Source organism: Rhipicephalus microplus, chromosome 8 (assembly GCF_043290135.1).
Source record: "Rhipicephalus microplus isolate Deutch F79 chromosome 8, USDA_Rmic, whole genome shotgun sequence".
In the NCBI taxonomy this organism is placed as follows: Eukaryota; Metazoa; Arthropoda; class Arachnida; order Ixodida; family Ixodidae; genus Rhipicephalus; species Rhipicephalus microplus.
Window position 1 is genome coordinate 23,368,876 of NC_134707.1, and position 21,240 is coordinate 23,390,115.

Genomic DNA, 21,240 nt, shown 5'->3' on the forward strand with positions numbered 1-21,240 from the left:
GCTTCTTGAAATTTCATTAAGCTAACATGACCAAATTACAAAGGAAGAAAGCCACGATCTCATGCATTCAGCTGACAATCTGAAATTTTGACGATTTTCTTGTCTAATAATGAATGTACAACCACAAACTTCACAGAGATAGGGATGGAGCACAAGGGGCCTTAACGACCTTTGACTCACCTTGGAGAAGCGGTTAACGATGCGTCCTAGCGGAGTGGTATCGAAGAAGGACATGGGCGACCTCAGGATGTTGTGCAGCAGGCCATTGTGCAGGAGCATGGCGCCCTTCAGGCTGCCCAGTGACAGCGCCAGAGAGCCAAGCAGGATCGTCACACCTTCACGTGCACAATGCATGCAATGGCAGACAATCAGGTTGAGTGTGCAGTCATGAACGATATAAGAGGGAACACAGAAATTACGTTTTAAGGGGGGAGGTGGCATTGAAAAAAACCTTTTTTGTTTGTTGACCTACCCCAATGAAATTTGGCATGCATACTCATAAGTGTCTAGAATAGGGAAATATGCAGTTTCATCATGACAGCTTCAGTAGTTCTCAAGTTACATAATGCTACACGATCCAATTACATGGTCTGCTCGTGGAAAGCCTAGCGCTGCAACAAAACATGCCAGGAAGCTGCGAATGGTGTTGATCTTTACTCAAAAGAAAGCTACAGGGTATGGCACTCTCAGAATTTTTTAATAAGTTCTCTTTTTTTTTTAAAGATCATCATGGCTGCCGACACACATTGTCAGAAACAATGGCACGGACAAATCATCGTCTAGAAAAATAACAGAGCCACAAAACAGAAATTGAAGATTGCTGTACCCACAAGCAGTGTTCAGGGATTCAGTAAAAAAAAAAAAAAAACAGAAACAAAATCAGTCCAGTCATTCTCGTGCTACTCTTTCCACGAGCAATGCACAATGTCCAAAACACACTTGTGAGAAAAAGCCTGTCGAAGTTTTCGACAGGCTTTTTTCAATGAACTTTTTTGTTTCTTGTTGGATATTGATGAAAATTGGCACAGACACTAAGAATAACCTCACAGTGCTTCCATAAAAATTTTGAAGCGATACCACAAATACTTTACGAGAAACAAATTATTTCTTCATTGAACCATGTGGAGGGGCTAAGCATAATGTAAAAAAAAAAACAGAATTGAGAAAGCTGCGTTTAAAGTTTCAACTTTTCTTTACGTCTCTAAGACACCTAAAAATTGTGATCTCAGGTTTGTCTTGTGATATTTGACTTCTTTTCATGATTTACTCCTTTTCATGATTTACAAAGAACAAGTATGGATTTCAAACCAAGTTCTTTGTATGAAGGAGTGGTGTGGTAGGTATGACAGAAAAGATTGTAATTGAATAAAACCATATACTGAAATTATTACACATACTTTTTTTGTGCTGAAGTTGTAATTAGTGTAATTAAGTACTTGATTACAAATATTCACTGAACTTTTTTTTATTTGGAGAGAGGTTTATTGCATCAGAAAAATGGATCACACCATGACGGCCTATGCCTTCTTTCTAAATAACAAAGTTATGGGCAGAAGACTGGTGGTACGGGAATTTCTAGCAGTATAATTAATGACACGAAACGGAAATATAAAATTCATGCCCCTGATTCACACATGCTCTTTCGCCGCTCTAGCCGTGAAACGCATCATGATACAGCCGGTCGCGGAAACTAATCTACAGCAATTCATTAACCTCAAAACATTCATAGACGTTCGTGGCGATATCAAGCACGGCTCCAAGCACGTCTGAATCGCATCACAAAAGTTTACTGACAGCACTCCATATGACCGTGGGGTGCGCAGCCGCGTGGACAGTGCAGCCGGCGCGTAATGCACTTGCCGGCGGCGTTCGATGACGATGCGCGAAATGTGTAACTACGAAGACAAAAAATCGGCGTGCGCTGTGCTTGGTATCGCATTTTCGTGTGACAATGCGCGGAACTGCTAGCCGCTGTTCCAAGCAATCCTTGGCAGTGAAGGGGGGGGGGGGGGGAGGGGGTGACGAGCTTGACTGTCTTGTCTGCTGCCGATGCGTAAAATGCCCGTACGAGATTCAGAGGAGCTAGCGAGTGATGTGGTACATTCCTTGCGAAGAAGCACGTCGCTAAGAGTACGCTTGCGCGTCGTTCCTGCCCGCAGTCTCACTGTCAGCGGAGTTAGGCCTAAAGCCGACTCCGATGACGCGCCGCACTCGTAGACCATCGCGCGCCCGCTCGTAGTAATCTGATTGTGCATCCGGTGCGGCCACTCGTAGTAATCAGATCGTGCCGCCGCTTACAGCTTCGTTGCTTGCGAAGAAGCATGTCGCCACGAATGCGCTAGCGCGTCGTTCCTGCCCGCAGTCTCGCTGTCGGCGGAGTTAGGGCTAAAGACGACTCCGATGGCGTGCGGCGCTCGTAGACCGCGCTCCCGCTCGTAGTAACCTGATCGCGCATCCGCTTACTGCTCGTAACTAAAGCGTAGTTATACCTTAAATGATTATCAAGCCGTGAACACGTCACGAAGTGGCGATTTTCGAGAGCCATGTTCTCGCGACGCACAAGCAGCAGACGACGATCTCCCGGAACGAGCATCGGGCCAATGGCGAGGCGAGCTGAGGCAACATGGTGGCTACGGCCAATCAAGGGCCTCAAAACGACCTTCAAAAATTTGCTTTTTGCTCGCTTGTTGTTAAAGGGAGGAGCCAGCTGAGGCGAGAAAGTTAAACACGGAGAAATGCTCTTTCCGATGAGCCCAAGAAGCCGGCTCCCGGCCCAAGCATTGCGAAGCTATAATTTTTTGAAAATCGCTGTTTTCTCGCCATTTCCAGAAAAAGTTTTGCTACCTAGGTGGGTGAAACGAATTTTCCGAAGCACTTCTGCGCGGTTTTCAGTGTAGATATTTTGGAACTAGATAAAAAAAGGGTTCCAGAAACTGAAAACTTGAGTTTAAAAAAATCAATTTTTTTGCCATTTTTCGCGATCCCAAAGCCGCGTCCCCCCTTAAAAGTCATACCAGCAGGACACAGTTGGCAAGCGCAAAAGCGTTCGTACCTAACACTAAATGCTCATGCAGACAAGTACGGCCCACAATTAAGCACATCACAATCATGCCGGTGCGTCACAAGTACAAAAAAATTTTTAAATTAAACTGCTGCTTATACGAAAAAACTGTCTCTAACCGATCTCTCCCCCTCGGCGACTCACCCTGTGCCAGGCCGAGTGCACCGTAGATGCCGAGGCGCAGGTCTCGCTTGTCGAGGTCCTGCGATCCGTCAGGCATTGGAGGGTCGTTGCTCCACGCGGTGAGCCACAGGTTGGAGCCGATGGAGAAGGCTTGCGAGCCCACGTTCATCAATACGATTGGCACCATCCAGGCCACGCCGATGGCGCCGAAGTAGGCGAAGTACACCCGCCACTTCACCTGCATCACCGTGCACACACACATTAGAGAGAAAGTGTGGTCAAACGTGAAATGCATGCACTTAGAGCTAAGCAAGAAAAAAGACTTGACAACAAGAACAGGCAGACAACATGCTACCACTTGCATTTATACACCACTGCAACCATGTCATATTTGATATCGAAAGAGCTAAATTATCAGAGGTTTGGGTTTTGTGCCCACAACGTTAGAAGACACAATCTGCCAGGTCTACAAAGGAACCCAAACCAGTTTACAGCAGAATTCAAGCAGGACGTGGAGCTTTAGATGCAGCGAAATATCGCTAAAACATTTTTCGTAGAATAGAGAAAATAAAACACATTATGTGAAAATCTTATAAACCAAATAAAATGGTCAAGAGTAATGCTGTCCACAGGCAAAAAGAAGAAAGTATTAGCCTGAAAATATCTTATGCAGATTCGTATGAGTGAGAATCGATTGTATGTGAAAATCCTTTCGGTTACTTGTATTGACATCTACTGGCTGATCTTGTGAGTGGTGCTCGACAGATGAACTCAAAAGCCAAGCGCTGGAAAGAAACATGTTATGGCAGAGCTATACCATTGTAACAGAACGAACGTGAGACAATCGGCTCACCCTGCCAGTCTCGGCCGCTTCCGCCTGAACCAGTTTCGTGCCGGCCTCTTCCACAGAGGCAGATTTCTCCCCCTGCCCGGCGCGCAAGGTTGACTGCGAGCGTGAGAGTGAGCGGCCCGACATCGATTCGGTGCCGGCGCTCGAGCGGCGAGGGCCGACGCCCGGCACCGCAGCCTGCGGGACCGAGCCAGGTCCGTTGGAGCCTTGGCTCTGCGTCTCAGACAGTTGGCGGGACAGGCTCCGCAGGAACTCCTTGCGCTCTGCCTCCGACAAGTCCGACGTCGACTTGTGATCCGACAGCTGCCTGCAATGTCATGAGGTGTTTTGGTCACCTTAGTGAAACCTAATGTCACACAAAAGGAAAAAAAATACAGGAGTTGTTCCTTTACTGAGAAAATTGGGGGCACATGAAGCTTAACGTGTGCGTGTCTGAGGTGATACTTTTCTTTTTATTTTATTTCAATGCTCCCTTCAAAATCCTTCCTTCCTGCATGCTGGAAATTGAAACTCACTCCATCCACACGCTTAGCAGTGCAAAGTTTCAAGTTGCTACAGGTAACGACGACCGTCATCTGTGAAACAACGAAACCTGGCTACCGTATTTACTCGATTCTACCGTGCCCTCGATTGTAACGCGCACCCGATTTCCAACGCGGAAAAAAAAAAAAAAAAAAAAAGAACGTAAGACATCGATTGCAACGCGCACCCATTTTTCTCGCTAGCCCGCACGATCACACCACTCGAAAAAACAACTCCTTTCGGGAGCGTCTTCCATTTAAATATGAGGTACGGGCGAAGCTTGTGCCCATCTGATGTGTAACAGAGCATTGCCGTCACTGTAGTTTTACCGTGGACCGATGTCAGCACGCGAACTTGCTTTGCCCCCTTCTTCTCGACGGTTGTGGTGCCAGGCATGTCGAAGTAAAGAGGCGTCTGATCGGCAATCCCGATTTGCCCAAGCATGTAGCTGTTGTTGCGCTGCAAGTTTAGGACGAACCTCTGAAAACTGAAGTTTTTTATCGTACTCCTCCGCAAAACTTTTCGCATATGCATGTTCCCCTTCGGAGGAAAAAGCCTTTCTTCTTCATAAAGTTATTTAGGCAGCAGCTGCTCGCTTTAAGCTGGCTCCGCATTAGACCTTTTTCTAAGACTAATTGCATAGCCCGCACTTGGAGCAGTTCTGTCGTCACGGGCTGTACCGCTCGCTGCTCAAGACATACTCGCCGAGCAGCTCTTTAATTTGCAGAAACCGACCCTGCTGTGGTCCACTGAAGCCTTTGCGTGAAGCTTTGCTGTCGACAATCTTCTGCTTTTGTTTCCGCCGGTCCCGCACGCACGTTTCGGGAACTCCGAACGACCGCGATGCGGCCCGATTTCCGTCCGTTTCTGCACACGCCATGACTTTCCTTTTAAAAGCGGCATCGTGGTGCACTCGAGTTTTTGGAGTCGGCCCTTCCACGCCGTCGATGCTAATGCACTACTAGATGACGGACTCCTCAGCACACGTACGAAGTGCCGCACATGGGAAACACATACACAGAAATGGCCGACGCGCCATGCCGGCGCACGTAGGGGGCGGCCATTTTGGATTTGCCGATGGCAATAGATTGACTGTAATTTTTTTTGTTCGTACTCTATTCTAACGCGCATGCGATTTATGAACTCGCTTAACCGGAAAAAAGGTGCGCGTTAGATTCGAGTAATTACGGTATGTGAAATTCTCAAACCTCGATATAGCGAACCCGGATATAACTAAACATTGGTTATAACGAAGTAACCGAAGAATAGCCTTGCAATAGATGTAGTGTAAGAAATATACCTTTATAACGAAATTTAGGACATAACAAACTTTAATTTCGGGTACGATATAACTTTGTTATTATGAGGTATGAGTGTACTAGTGATCTTGATAAAAGACCAGACTTTCATGTCAGAAACTGCTGATTGCTGACAAGCCCTCGATCTGGAGAGCAGCCATTATTGTAAAACGGCGCATACAAACATGCACGTGACAGACACCTTCAAGGGCTGCACTTTTTATTACACAAGCCGACACTGGAGTTTTCGGCATCCGAAATCTGCGAGTTATAAAAACTTTCCGGTAAAATAAGTAACAGCTAGGCTTGTGCAAATAGTGAATTTTCGGTTCGAAGCGAATTCGAAGCAAATAGTGATTTTGATCGAATAATTTAAAACCGAATTCGAATGGTATGAATGACATATAAAAAAAGGGAATATTTATCATGACCTAACTAACCTGCACAATATTTCTTTTGAATTGAAATAGGGGCTCTATGCAAATGCCCTTTTTTTTTAGTTCAAAGAAAGTCAAAGCAACCTTGAGTAGTAGTTTCGATAGGATACGAGTGTTAACCTGTAAGACACTTAACGTTTCAAAATTTATTGTGCTTGGATCATATAAGCCATCATAACAAGCTTAATAAAATGAAGAATTGATCTGAGGGTAACATGTTCCTTTAAAGGGGCCCTGAAACACTTTTTCAAGTAGCCATGGAGCCAGTAAACATGCTTGTTGCCTCACAAATTTACTGCCGCAAGGTTTCTAGAATCAGTTCAGTACGAACGGAGTTCCAAAAATTTGTTGCACGCTGCCATTGGATTCTATCTTCTCGTCTCAACGAAATAGATGGAAACTAAGCAGGGACGAATGGCACGATGAAAGAAAATACTTGACACGCACCTTCTGACCTTGAGCACCTGTTTTTGTTTTCTTAGAATATGCGTCTTTCCAGTGCGATCGAGCACGTACTCGTGGACAAGGGACGGTTCCGGTAACGACCAGCGCACCATGCTAAAACCAGCCAATGCCTGTGACCAGAGCCATATATTCCTTCTTGGATGCGACAAGTGATTTTTTGCGACAAGTGTCTTTTGCTGAAGAAAGAAAGCAATATTTAGCTTTGAAAATTTATTGTGAATTACAGGCCACGTGCTGCGCTAAAATTTTCGCCTCGCGTGTTCTCGGTAGCCTCGACTACCGATCGGCAGCGTTTTCTGACCATGTTCAGTAAGTGTTCTAGGGCTCCTTTAAATTTAAAAAAGAGCTTCACGGCAAAGCAATTGTTTCTTGAATAGATGCTTTCACTGCTCAGCACCCCTACATTGCAGTGAAACTCTTTTTACGAGTGGTGACATGCGGATTAATATACACCTATTTGTTCATTGCGAATACTTGGAAAATATTCTATAATTTAAATTCAAATAGAACCGAACTTGAATACTCAACTATTTATTTGAATATTCAAAGCATTCGAATATTCGCACAAGCCTAGTAACAGTGGGCAGCAGACACACCTGGTGATCTCCGGAGAGGCAACGTGCAGCAAGAGGTCCTCAACAATGTTCGGGTCCTCGTTGAAGAGCTTGTCCTCCTGGCTCTCCTCCCGGAGAAAGTGCAGCAGGAGCTCTGCCAGGGCCCCCTTGCGCTCTAAGAGCTCCTGGTAGGTGCCCTGCTCCTCGACACGGCCGTCCCGCAGCACGATCACCCGGTCCACTTGCGGCAGGTACGAGATGCCGTGCGTCACCAGCAGGCGCGTCTGCGGGGGCGACAAGAAAGGTTAGAAATGAAACTGGAGGACTCCGGTAACTCTCACGGAGCCCTTGAAACGTTTATTTCGAAATTATGTATGCTGTTCAGCTACCCATAGAGTAAATCATTTGTGCAATAATTGAAGCGAAGCTTGTGCTCTGAGAAACTGCGCTGGGCACAAACAAAATCTATTTTCACTGTGAATGCAATGGCATTGTTGACACACATTCTTCACGCTCTTCCTTATCTTCTGCTTCACTCATGGAACACTTGTGACCATTTGTCTGGATTAAAAAGCTCACGACAGCAGTGAGCAAGAGAGGATGAAAGAAAACAAATTAAAGAAAAACGAGGAAGGCTGCCCAGCTCTACTGTGTCTGCCGTGCTCGACACTACTGTAGTGCAATGCTGCCAAAGTTTCTTTTTTATGTATAAAAGAAGTTACAGGTTGTTATTGATCACTCTCCTCCCAAACAGTGTTCTTTCATCTGAACTTCGCAGCCACGTGCAGAAAAATAACGAGACAATTTGAAGCTCTCAGCTTCATACTGTCTCAACAATTTTTCCGGGCTAATATTCTCTATCGCTAGTGCAATAAGTGGCTGAGACTACGCTAGCTTCCCATCCTCACCTTGTCCTTGAGCACGCCCTTGGGGCCAATGACCTGGTCGAAAATGTGCTTGCCCACGTGCGAGTCGACGGCGCTCAGCGGGTCATCCAGCAGGTAGATGTCGGCGTCGTTGTACACGGCACGAGCCAGGCTGATGCGTTGCTTTTGGCCACCACTCAGGTTGATGCCCTAAAAAATAAGCCCCCATGAATGTTAGTCTGTTGATTGGGTTTAACATCCCAAAACAACTCGTACTATGAGAAATGCCACAGTGCATAGGCCACAGATAACTCGACTCTTTAAGACTGTTTAAGTTACACCGACATGGTGCACTGCACGTTCCTCTAGCATTTCCTTTCCCTTGAAATATGACTAACGCAACTGTGATTGAACCAACACCTTTTAGGACAGCAATCAAGCACTATAACCAATGATCTACTGCAGCAGCCCTCGTTGCAATAAAACAAGACTAATCTAAATCCAAAAGATGAACCCACGTCATTTGCTCTATTAGCTGTTGTCTGCCTAACTGTTATATGAAAAATTATGGACGATCTCCCCAAAGGGAACCCTGATGGAATGCGAAGCAGCAGCGGTGCGCACAGTGTTGACCTCGTTGAAACAGGTGTCGAAGCGAGTGCTGAAAGAACAATCTGAAGCAAAACTTGATGTAGCATTTACTAGAGTAAACGTTTGCTCAAGAAGCAAAAACAAGCAAGTTGTTGTGGCTTTCATGCGTTTCATTCCAGATAAAGACTGTTCCCTCGATGTGCGCTCGAACGTTGCAAGCGCTGGAGAGGCTGAAGCGAAAGAGATGACACGCGGTGAGCTGCGACAGGCTAGGAAGAGAGTGACATCAACATGCATACACTGCGAGGGGACATGTGACTTACTTGGCACCGCCCCAACACCTGCGACCCGAAGAGCGCAGCCCGAACGGAAGGACAGCGTTACACAGGCTAGTCAATGAGCTGCTTCGCATCTAAAATAAACACGAACCTGAATTGTCCTGTTAAACCCCTTCAAGTGCACAGTAAGACCTCATGCCTTTGCTCTTGTTTTGTATCATTTCCCATTACCAATGCTTGGAATGTTATCAGACAAAACTGCTCAACGTTTCAGTGTGTTTGGATAGTACATTTTCTCAAATAGTAAGATTTTTCTCGCGATTATTTTTCTAAACATAAAAATGAGGTTCTACTGTACAGCTTGAAGTGTTGCCGATACTTTGCCGCAAACGAGCCCACCTTCTCGCCAATTTCGGTGAGGTCTCCACCTGGCAGGATGTTGAGGTCCGACTGCAGGGCGCACTGTTCGAGAGTGCGCTTGTAACGGTCACGCTCCATCTTCCGCTGGAAGATGATGTTGTCACGTACTGTGGCGTTCTGGATCCATGCCTGCTGAGCCACGTATGCAACCGAGCCCTGGATAATAGCACAGAGAGGGAAAGGAAAAGAAGAAAGAATGGGAGCCGACTCTTCTAAATCTGCCTAACCAAAGTTTTAATGCCCCAACACCACCACTGGCTGGCCAGCTATCTTCAATCTCGTAGGTCACCGTCCTTGAGAAAATTGTGATGATAGTTGAAATTCGTTACGAGTTAGGCTATCACAAAATAATTGGCGTAATGAGCGAATCTGAGATCCCCTTGAATGTTCACATAGAAACCAGTGTACTGAAAACCTTATTTTAACTAGGCAAAGTTTCTCTATTATGGGCAATAATGAACAAATTTTATTCTCGAATGATATTTTGAGCCAAAATCACGACATTGTGCAACGCTACAAGAGCATTGAGCAATTCAAAACTCCTGGAGACGTACTTCAGCAACGCACACAAAGCTGGATGGCACAATTCACACACTGCTGGACCAGTAAAACCATTCCTGCCATACTTTCACTGCACATGGCATGCAGTCAATCCACACAGTGCACATGTATGTTATTTGCAGTGAATGCCTCCTGCTGCTGTAACAAAACAATGCTTATAATGAGCAAATTACAACGACCCTTCAGTTTCATTACGGTGAGGTTTAGCAATACATAAATACACTTGCGACTTGGGGTCTACGCAGACCAGTTTGAGATCCACTGGTCTTCAGTCGAATACAATTCAAGTCCAAAAAGACCCCACAGAGACGAATGAAGTGCGACAGCCATTTGGCTTTATGACTCAAGAAATGGTCCCACTAATAAATTTGGGAAAATAACTACCAATATGGATAGGATAGTTAAAATAGCGGAGGAGTTTTACAGAGATTTGTACAGTAGCCGGGACAACCACGATTTTAATACTATAAGAACTAGCAGTAACCCCGATGACACCCCACCAGTAATGGTAGAAGAAGTCAGAAAAGCGTTGGAAAGCATGCAAAGAGGCAAAGCTGCTGGTGAGGATCAGGTAACATCAGATCTGCTGAAAGATGGAGGACAGATTGTGTTAGAAAAACTAGCCACCCTGTTTACGAGGTGTCTCCTGACAGGAAGAGTACCAGAGTCTTGGAAGAACGCTAACATCATCTTAATACATAAGAAAGGAGATGACAAGGACTTGAAGAAATACAGGCCGATTAGCTTGCTCTCTGTAGTATACAAGCTATTTACAAAGGTAATTACCAACAGAGTAAAGAAAACATTAGAATTCAATCAATCAAAAGAACAAGCAGGATTTTGAACAGGCTACTCAACAATCGACCACATTCATACTATCAATCAGGTAATAGAGAAATTCTCAGAATATAACCAACCACTATACATAGCCTTCATAGATTACGAGAAGGCATTTGATTCAGTAGAAATATCAGCCGTCATGCAGACACTGCGGAATCAGGGCGTCGATGAAGTATATATAAACACCCTAGAAGAAATCTACAGGGGATCAACTGCTATCATAGTGCTTCATAAAGAAAGCAACAGAATACCAATCAAGAAGGGTGTAAGGCAGGGGGACACAATCTCCCCAATGCTATTTACCGCGTGCTTACAGGAGGTTTTCAAAAGCCTAGAATGGTAACAGTTAGGGATAAGAGTTAATGGAGAGTACCTTAGTAACCTGCGCTTCGCCGATGACATTGCATTGCTGAGTAACTCAGGGGACGAATTGCAACTCATGATTACGGAGTTAGACAAGGAGAGCAGAAAGGTGGGTCTTAAAATGAATCTGCAGAAAACGAAAGTAATGTACAACAACCTCGGAAAAGGGCAGCGCTTCGCGATAGGTAATAGTGCACTTCAAGTTGTAAAAGACTGTCTACTTAGGGCAGGTCATAACCGCGGCGCCGAACCACAAGATTGAAGTAACTAGAAGAATAAGAATGGGGTGGAGCACATTTGGCAAGCACTCTCAAATTATGACAGGTAGATTGCCACTATCCCTCAAGAGGAAGGTATATAACAGCTGTATCTTGCCGGTACTTAGCTACGGAGCAGGAACCTGGAGACTTACAAAGAGGGTTCAGCTTAAATTGAGGACAACCCAACGAGCAATGGAAAGAAAAATGGTAGGTGTAACCTTAAAAGACAAGAAGAGAGCAGAGTGGATTAGGGAACAAACCAGGATTAAGGGTATCGTAGCTGAAATCAAGAAGAAGAAATGGACATGGGCCGGGCATGTAACGCGTAGACAGGATAACCGCTGGTCGTTAAGGATAACCAACTGGATTCCCAGAGAAGGCAAGCGGGTTAGGGGGAGACAGAAGGTTAGGTGGGCAGATGAGATTAAGAAGTTTGCGGGTATAAATTGGCAGCAGCAAGCACAGGACCAGGTTAACTGGCAGAACATAAGAGAGGCCTTTGTCCTGCAGTGGACGTAGTCAGGCTGATGATGATGATGATGAATAAATTTGGCAATGTTCTCCAAAGGCGTAGTCACTGGCAGTCCTGCTCACGTTGTATGTCTGGAGTATGTGCCCATTGGTGCAGGCTTGTATCACCCGCCCCTAAGGAGGAAATACTGCATACTTCTCGAGTTGCATCCGACTATTGAGTACCAATGCATCTCCGCCTTGCAGCAGAAAAAATGTATGACACACACACATACACACCTGGACGTTGACAGAGCCTTCGATGCGTTCCATGTCGCCAAGCAGAGCCGAAAGCAAGGACGACTTGCCCGACCCTACCTGCCCTACGATGGCAACCAGTGCGCCCTTGGGAACCTGGACTTCCAGGTCCCGTAACACAGGCTCCTCGTCCTTGGTCCATGCAAACGAGCCATTGCGCACTCGAATCGGAATGGATGCTGTGGAGAAAATTAATGACAAGTGAACAATTGCCCCGTGTAAGGATGCCCCAAATTAAAATAAAAAGATGTAAGATATAAATGTTAGAACATAAATTTTGACGACAGAGCTGTTTATGATTTTTGTTCTGTTTGACGTGACCTGAAAACTAAGCGGCACATACTATGTGACAACTCTCTCCGCCACTGTGTGCTCTTTTTGTCCTCTTCTTTAAAAGGCTAAGGCTTGGGTGAGTTGGTTCACATACATAGTATAAAATTACAGTGTTAAAACAACAGAAACGATTGACTGTCTTGTCTCTGTTTCCTGCCTGACGTTTTTGCGCAGTGTTTTTTACTATGTACTGTTCTTTATATAATAGGGTAAATATATACATCAACATATATTTTTTACAATGTACTCTGCTTTATATAATAGAACATTAGCTTGATTTTTGCTACATATATATATGAGAAATGAGAAAGCTATAGTACACTTTTGAGTATCTCCAAGTAAATAAGTAAACTTGACAGATCATAAGGCCTGTAGCAAACACACTGACTGAGGATGACATGTTGACGGTGCAATGAAGGCACATATTTCAATACATGTGCTTTCTGAAAAAACAAACAAAAGAGAACAGAACCGATAAATGTAAAACGGGGAAAGAGCGAAAGAGAGGAACATGTTAATTAAGATCATGCTAATTATTATGCTATCACTTAAAACCACGTTAATTAAGTACAACCCTAGTAGAAGCTTGATAATTATTAGTAGGCTAATTAGAACCTTACAAATATTCTACGTCGGCCGCAAGCTCCGCTGCTGGTTCAGCTTTGCACCACAAGTGCAAGCTATCCACACTTTTTTTTACAGACTTAATATGTCACACTACGAATCTCCTTTTACAACATTTAACGCAAGCTTGGAAAGAAATAGAGGGTGTGATTAATAAAATAATTGTATCGATTTCAGCCAGGTCCATGAAAAATAAACCAGAACACTGGCACACTTCAGAGAAATTTTCATGCTATCCTGCTCTCTCAAAATTTACAGCCATGTCCTACAACTCTTTCGAGATCTACTTTCCTACCAAGCTTTTGTTCTTTAAGCCCTGACCGTACCAAAGTCAGTACCAACACACTAAACACTGGAATTATTTTCCTGCATCAGCGACTTCTACACAGAAACTGTTTTTATGACTAATTAGCTAAAATTTACGACTAGAACTTCAACTGTCTTTTTCTTTATGTCACCACTTTCTTCAGTAATGGCCTCAGTGCTTGCGGGTATGTATAAATAATTAAATAAGTACATGGCAGAACTGACTAAAGATAGCGTGAGTTTTCTACTGCTAGTGAAGCTAAGTGGCATTGATAACACAGGGACAAGAACTTGCTGCTGCTTCAACATCGGGGATGTGGCTCAACCTAACTGTCCCCATTAAAAATGCATCCTCTATGCATCTATACTATAATGAGAAGCAGAATAACATTCTAGGCAAGGACTGAGCAATGGCTAGACCAGCTTACCATCGTCCTTTTCGTGGGAGACATATTCCTCAAGCTCCTCGTGTCCCAAGTATTTGTTCATCCGTTTCACTGACACGCTTGCCTGCGAGGCAAATCAACAAAAAATCACAAATACGCAAGCAAAAGAGCGCATCCTTCCAGCTAAAGAATACATTTTCAGAATGCACTTTGCATGCACCGATAACATGAATGGACGGATGATGGAATAAACTCACCCGTTGCTATATTTCAGTGTACTTAAATATGCTTTGGCAAGTTAATAAATATCTGCTTGTATTTTAAAGACTGCATTGATGGCAAACAAAAACACCGCGCCAAGCCGAAAACAATGATGAGAATTCTGCTATTTTGCAAAATGAGGGGATGCTTCAGCATAGTTGATGTAAATCCTCAATAATTTGAAAAGTACAAAAAGTTATACTTTGCACTTTTTAGATAAATTCTCATGAAGCCATGAATATTTCTTTCGATGAGAATTTTTTTTCTGTATGAACACTAACATTAATCAGTGATCGGCTTACCAATTATTGATGCAACTAAAACATCACTCGCTCGTTGCCACATGCAAATGATTTGCAACATAGGCTTTCCTATATGAAAAAATTGTCATTCTGCAGATTTCTGTAAAAACCACATTATGCAACAGCGTATATTTTACAAACAACCAAATTTACAATTCTTTCTTGCTTTTCATCACCTCTAATCCTACAATTTCTACGTTTTCATATTTCCAACTATTTAACAAAAACAAAAACTAACCCATATTCTTTCTTTCTGTTGTCCACTTCTTTGATATTGTAAGTACAGTTTCATTATTTTATAGAAGACACTGATGTAAGAATAACTGAGTATAAGACAACTTTATGACTCCAGCGTACCAACATGAGGCTGAAATTGAGGCTCTCATGGGGCTGAAATCAACATCGTGCGGCAGAACATCATGGGGCTGAAATAAAGGCTCTGACGGACACGCATCTCGCAGGAAAGAATCGTTAAACAAAAAAGATGAAGACGCCCCTTCGCGGTGGTCTAGTGGCTAAAGTGCTTGGCTGTTGACCGGCAGGTCATGAGAATGAATCCAGGCTCCGGCGGCTACATTTCCGATAGAGGCGGAAATGCTGTAGGCCCGTGTGCTCAGATTTGGGTGCACGTTAAAGAACCCCAGGTGCTAGAAACTTCCACTTCCACCCTCCACTGCGTCCACTACTACGCCCTCCACTACGTCGTCTCTTATAATCATAAGGTGGTTTCGGAACGTTAAACCCCACATATCAATCAAATCAAAAAGATGAGGACGCCAACTACAAGTGGCCCTTGCCTTAGATCACAAGGTGTTCTCGTCTTTTTATTTAATGCAAATTAGGGTTCAGAAAATGAGATTCTGGTAACCAGCTTATAAAAGATTGCTCATATAAAGGACAGGAACATGTCCCTTTAATATGGGTTCAACTGCAATAAGAGATGCAGCCTTGTATAAGTTTCCCATTTTTTTGTTCTGTATGTAAAACTCCTAAGCTATAGCTTTCGCACTGTAAGAGTTTTAAATACAAAAATCTTCGAAAATTAGGCATTATTTAATACCTTTGTTTTTGTTGGCACGTTATTGCACTCACCTGTACGAGCATGGATATTAACATCGGCAGCATGGACAGCGGGAAACGGAGAATGTGGAACAGCGTGAGCGACACGAAAGCCCGCTGTGGATCCAGCACGTTTTTGTCGCTGATGAGCACGTATGTCATGAACGACATCAGCGACACCTGGCCGTAAGCGCGTGTGAAAGAAAAAAAAAAAGAATTTAAATATAGATAAAATTGAAGCATTGGTGGCGTGTATGGAACGACATCTACATTATGCTGATCACTAATAAAAGATGCTGCGTAGGAAACGACACAGTCTACAAGGCTTGAAATAGTGTGATCATAATGGGCTATAACTTAGTTTAACATTACACAGCAGAAGGTTTTATTGTTATAATAAGCGTAGCAGGAATTGCTGAACATAACTGCATACATGCAGTGTCGCTATAAAGTGTAAAGAAACCTTCAAAAAGCCAATAAAGTTTTAATCCTGTTACCGTGATGTTGAAGTCAGAAAAACTTTTTAAAAGAGATGTTGGTGGCAAAATAATAATGAAGAAATGCATTATCATTATTAACGATCCGGAATGAATTGATGTCCAACGCTAGCCAACAGTGGTATGAAAAATTCAGCAAGTTAATGAAACAAGCAAAATAAAACAGCTTAACCTGAACACCCGTTAGCACTGGCCTTATAGGAGTAAATATGGTAAGCCTCAAATGAAGTGGTAGCTTCACACTAATTCACACGATATATAATTCTCCTCCTCTTGTAAACACTTAGAATATGCACAAAGAAGAAGCGGTGATGACACTAAGCTTAAAGCTTGCTTATTTTTAGTTTTCAGAAGTGCACATTTTTAATTGAGGCAAGACTAGGAAATCCCACCAGCAAATGGTTGGATGGCATTCGTATTTATCAGATCACAGCCACATAGTAACATCAAGCAGACGTTCATGTAGTGGTATTTAGTGACCAGGAGTGGCTGGCGACACAATGATAAACAATACATTTAAACCTCGATTTAATGAACCTGGATATAACAAAATATTGGTTATAACAAAGTAAATAAAAGATAGCCTCGTAACAGTATTAGAAATAACTTTTATAATGAATTTTTTGATATAACGAGCTTATTTTCATTTATGCAACTGGTATAATGAGGTTTGACTGTAGAGACAACCGCAACGACAATTAGTTTGAAAGGTTTAATCCTGGTGATGGGGCACAGCATTGCTGGGACGACTCACAAGGAAAGGGGCGCAGGTCCAGAGGAAGGACATGACGCCTGACAGGTAAGCCATGCGGCGCAGGTTGCGCACCTCGCGCTCCCGGATGTGCTGCACCTGATCTTGGAACGAGGACTCCCAGGCGTACAGCTTGAGAACCTTCATGCCACCCAGAATCTCGTTCATCAGCTTGATGCGCTCGTCCTTGTGTTTCATCTGGCGCGTCTGTAAACACAGAAAAATGCCAGGAACGTTTGGCAAGAAAACTTTCACATCCAGTTCCTTCCTAATTTTGTTGCGACCAGGAGGACAGAGATCTGCCAGAGTTAAGCCGCTGCATAGCCTCACGGGACAGAAAATCCGGTCAGATGGCTTACACTAAGCTAAGCACTTGGTATGACTCTCTCGCATGTATCGCTGTGTAGCGCTCGAGTCTGATCTCCCTTCTCTAACCTTGTTTTTCAATCTTTTACACCATTTAGGATCATGCTCCGAGACTGTTGCCAGTGCTTCAATAGTTTATGTTGCCCATTTCTCAATAGTGACAGTCATCCACTGCACAGTAATGACTGCAGTCTACTGTTCAGTAATGAATAATGTCCATCCCTCAGTAAAAACAGTGGTCCATTTCTCAGGAAAGGCCGGTGTCTACTGTCCAGCAAGGCATGTTGTCCACTGCTCACTGAAGGCTGCTATTATTGAGTAAACACTGATATTCAGTGTCCAGAAAAGACCATTGTTAACACCCAGTAATGACTGCCCTCCACTGTGCAGTAAAGACGGTTGTCTACTGTTCGGTAATGAATATTGCCCATTGCTCAGTAAGAACTGCTGTCCATTGCCGAGCAAAAACATTGGTTCATTTCTCGGGAAAGACCGGAGTTCACGGTCCAGCAAAGCATGTTGTCCACTGCTAAGTGATGGCTTTTAATGCCAAGTGAAGACTGATGTTCAGTTCCCACAAAAGAGTGCTGTTCTTTAACCCCTAGTAAAGACTGCTGTTCACTGCGCAGTAAAAGGTTGTCCATTTCTCAGTTGAGACTTGTCTATTCCTCCATAACAAATGCTGTCGTTCACGGCCTGTCGCTCATGAACCGTTCTCCAGTGTACTATGCAGTGTTGGCATATCTTGAAACGATGAGGCTCAGCTGAAGCATGCCACGATGACGTACCTGGAGTTTCTTGGAGTAGGCAGCCAGGAATCCGTTGATGGGCACCATGAGCACCATGATGCCGACACCTGAAAGCACGGCGACTCCCAGCAGCTGCCAGAGGAAGTAGAGCGCCAGTGCAATCTGGTAAGGTGCTGACCACAGCATGTTGAGGAACACCATGAGCTCCATGAAGCGCTGGGCGTCGTTCGACATGAGGTTCACGATCTCGCCCGTCGTCGACTCCTTCTTGGCCGCATTGGACAGCACCAGGCTCTGCAGAGTGAAAAAAAAAACAAAAAAACACAGCAAAAAGGCAATTAAATCAATAAAACACGACAGGGTACATTGGCAAAAGTCTCCGACGACAAAGAGCTCAAGCCCAATCATGATGTTAAGAAAGAAATTGTAGCGCAAAAGAAATAAAAACAACAAAGCACAGGACTGGCAACAACTTTGCTACCAATAATTCAAAAGAATCCATTGGTACAGAGACACTTACCAGTTATTATTGTTATTCATTAGAAAAATATCAACACGAAATGCACCATAGATAGCAAGGTAGAAAGAAAGTAGCACTGGTAGCTTCACTAGCTTCGTATTTTACCGACGATAACGAGTGTTCAAGTTTACTAAATTATTTCCTGCAGTTTTCTTTTTCTAGAAAGTCCACTAGATCAGAACTTCTAAACATCAATAGCACTCAGTATTAAATGTAAGGTGGGGACAACAAAACAAAGTCCTCGAAAAATAGCACATGTACAGCTAAAGTTAAAATGCTAAATGCATGTGACAGTGTTTTATTAATGGTGCAGTGATAAAATTTTATTCCTAACACTGTGTGTGCAGCAATACTGTTCTACAATTACTTCGTTATACCGAGGTTGAACTGTACTTCAGCATGCAATGGCGAAACAAGGCGTTCACTATGGCCTACACTATATGGCTGCGCACCTTGCGGTAGATGGCCGAGATGAGGCAGGTGCGGATGTGCATGCCGACGATGTACATACGGTGGAAGTACCGCGACAACATCAGTGACTGGAGCGATGCCGTGGCGAATATGAGCACAGCGTAGAACACCCCTTTCCATGCTGGCTCGCCTGAGCCCACAAAGCCAATCATCGCTCTGTGGAGGGAGAAAGAGGCACAGAATGAAGTGGCTGTTTACATCAAAAGTTTTGTTTTCCTTTCAGAAAAAAAAAAAAGCAGCATAAAGAAAAATCCGTTGTTACTTTCAATGGCCGAGAAAGCTAGTGTCATGTGCAGTTTTCCTTCGTTGTGTTTTTGAAACAGACGCTAATGTGGAATATTAAGGGGGGATGCTACACCTTCCAAAGACTCTTTTATTTTTGCGAGTACCTCAGTCAAATTTGGAGAGCCTATGTAGATTTTACTGCTGATTTCAAAAATCTAATTCTTTTTTTGCTGTGACAATTAGTTTTAAAGATATATTGAACTGCGACTTTTTCAATTAAGGCCTAATTAGCTAATTAACTGTAACTTGGATATTGATGTGCAACCTATAGAACCAATTCGGTATGTTCACAGTGTGCAATAAAGTATAAATCATTGTTCTGGGCTATTTCGAAGCAAAGTTGTGGGATGTTGAATATGACATGAAAAATTTCCCCATCTACACTTGAAACAAAAGATCCATTTAGAGAATTTTCTCCAAAAATTATTACAATAAAACTTACTTTACGACACATCCCCTGCATTTATCTTCGAAACAAAAAAGAAATCGTAATGATAACCCAGATAGAACAAGAGATATTGCTCCGGCATAATGGGAAGCGCATGAAAATTGTCGTTTAGAGAAATCGAGAAAAAACGTGGGCACACATTTTTATTGCAGAAGATGCAACAAGACAACCTCAAAACGCACCAGAAGCATAGTCTGAATGCATTCTGTGCTCATGCCTCCTCTTCACTAGCTTCCGGAGTTCCAATGAGGCTGTTCTTTTCTTGTTGGAGACAATGCTGCGACGGTGGTCTTTTTCTCTCGCTCTCCTGGCACCAGTACTTGTCGCATTCATGTCCATTTCACCTAAGATTGCCGTTGCAGAATTCAAATTGCCCGTGTTGAAGCGCAGCACTGCTTCTGCAACAGCTGCTTCAACAGCGAACAGGGACGCATGGTGCTCCTTGGGGGCCAAACTCCAGATTACCGAATGTAGGCTCTCGTTGGAGTTCTGCGTTTTGCCGCGTTCGCACCTCTGAAGCAGGGCTCTTTCCGAAAGCCGGGTATAAACCGGTAGTAATGCCTCTGCCACGTCTTTCGGTAGATTGTAGGCATGCCTGGGGTTGGGCTCACCCTTTGCTTTTGCGGCATTGTGCCGACACCATGAAGTTTCACCAGCTGGGCACAGACTGTGGTCCGAGCATTCATCAGTGGAGGTGACGTGGCGGTATGTGGCCATCACAGCCTTTTGCATCTCGCCCACGTCACCTTCATGCGATTTCAGAGCCCGGCCATAATATGTGCTCAGCCTGGTGATCAGCTCACCTGTGAACCTGCCTTTCCCACCAAGGCCTCTTTTCCCATCGCACTTTTGTTTCTGCACCAGGTTTCTCAATGCGGTGCCCATCCGTTTCTGTACATGATTAATACAGTCTTCCTTCTGCACGTCAATGTAACCATACACTTTGGCGTCTTGTATCGCGCAAAATGTCCTAGAGTCTCCATCAGACAGCATAGTTGTGTAGCGCAGGCCATGGCGTTCAAGCGACCTCTGAAATAGAATTAGAGCCGCCTCCACTTTCATTTGCCCCGCTTTGCTGTTCGTATTTTTTTGGCATTTGTGGTTAGCCTTCCATTCTTGATAGCCCTCACTACTAGGCTTTGGGCCCACCTCGCAGCCTAGGCAAAAGTTGGAAAGAATGACGTAGTCCAACACGTAGCCACTAAATAATTCAATAACTGTGCCCACGCCGATGTGGGAAGAATGGCCTCGCGTCTTCCACGTGCCGTCGTAGCTAACGGCAATATTGCCCCGGTGGCCGAAGCACAAGTCATCATAAATTGTTCTAACCTTTTCCGCACATTCGCCCATAGCGGACTCAGCCGCTCGCGTTGCAGCGGGTGCCAGCGTGTTCTTCAAATGCCGCTGAAACGTCTTGTGGTGCATACCGCGGTGTGAGATGCCCAATGTTGCGAAAATATCGTTCATTTTCGTTTGGCCGTTGCCGGTAGCCACCATCGCCCTCGAAGCGAGAAGATTTACTTCAAACGGATTGCACGTTTTCGTGCCGTTCGCGCGGGGCGAAGTCCATTCATTCGCGATCTCGCCGCACCTTTCACACTGCACTAGCACTTTCACGGCAAGTC

The 21,240-nt window shown here is 44.2% G+C and overlaps 1 protein-coding gene across 1 annotated transcript in view; it reads right to left on the reverse strand.

The window, feature by feature from the left end:
* The window catches only part of LOC119164278 (Multidrug-Resistance like Protein 1), a 58,031-nt gene that overhangs the window by 17,903 nt on the left and 18,888 nt on the right, over window positions 1-21,240 (reverse strand). The window contains exons 8-19 of the mRNA XM_037416424.2: window positions 18,864-19,038; window positions 17,931-18,185; window positions 16,780-16,983; window positions 15,562-15,708; window positions 13,949-14,030; window positions 12,240-12,436; window positions 9,445-9,621; window positions 8,219-8,386; window positions 7,353-7,594; window positions 4,038-4,341; window positions 3,206-3,422; window positions 181-335 (exon numbers count right to left, since the gene is read on the reverse strand). Coding sequence (XP_037272321.2) covers window positions 181-335; window positions 3,206-3,422; window positions 4,038-4,341; window positions 7,353-7,594; window positions 8,219-8,386; window positions 9,445-9,621; window positions 12,240-12,436; window positions 13,949-14,030; window positions 15,562-15,708; window positions 16,780-16,983; window positions 17,931-18,185; window positions 18,864-19,038 — 2,323 coding nt within the window. The remainder of the gene's footprint in view (window positions 1-180; window positions 336-3,205; window positions 3,423-4,037; window positions 4,342-7,352; window positions 7,595-8,218; window positions 8,387-9,444; window positions 9,622-12,239; window positions 12,437-13,948; window positions 14,031-15,561; window positions 15,709-16,779; window positions 16,984-17,930; window positions 18,186-18,863; window positions 19,039-21,240) is intronic.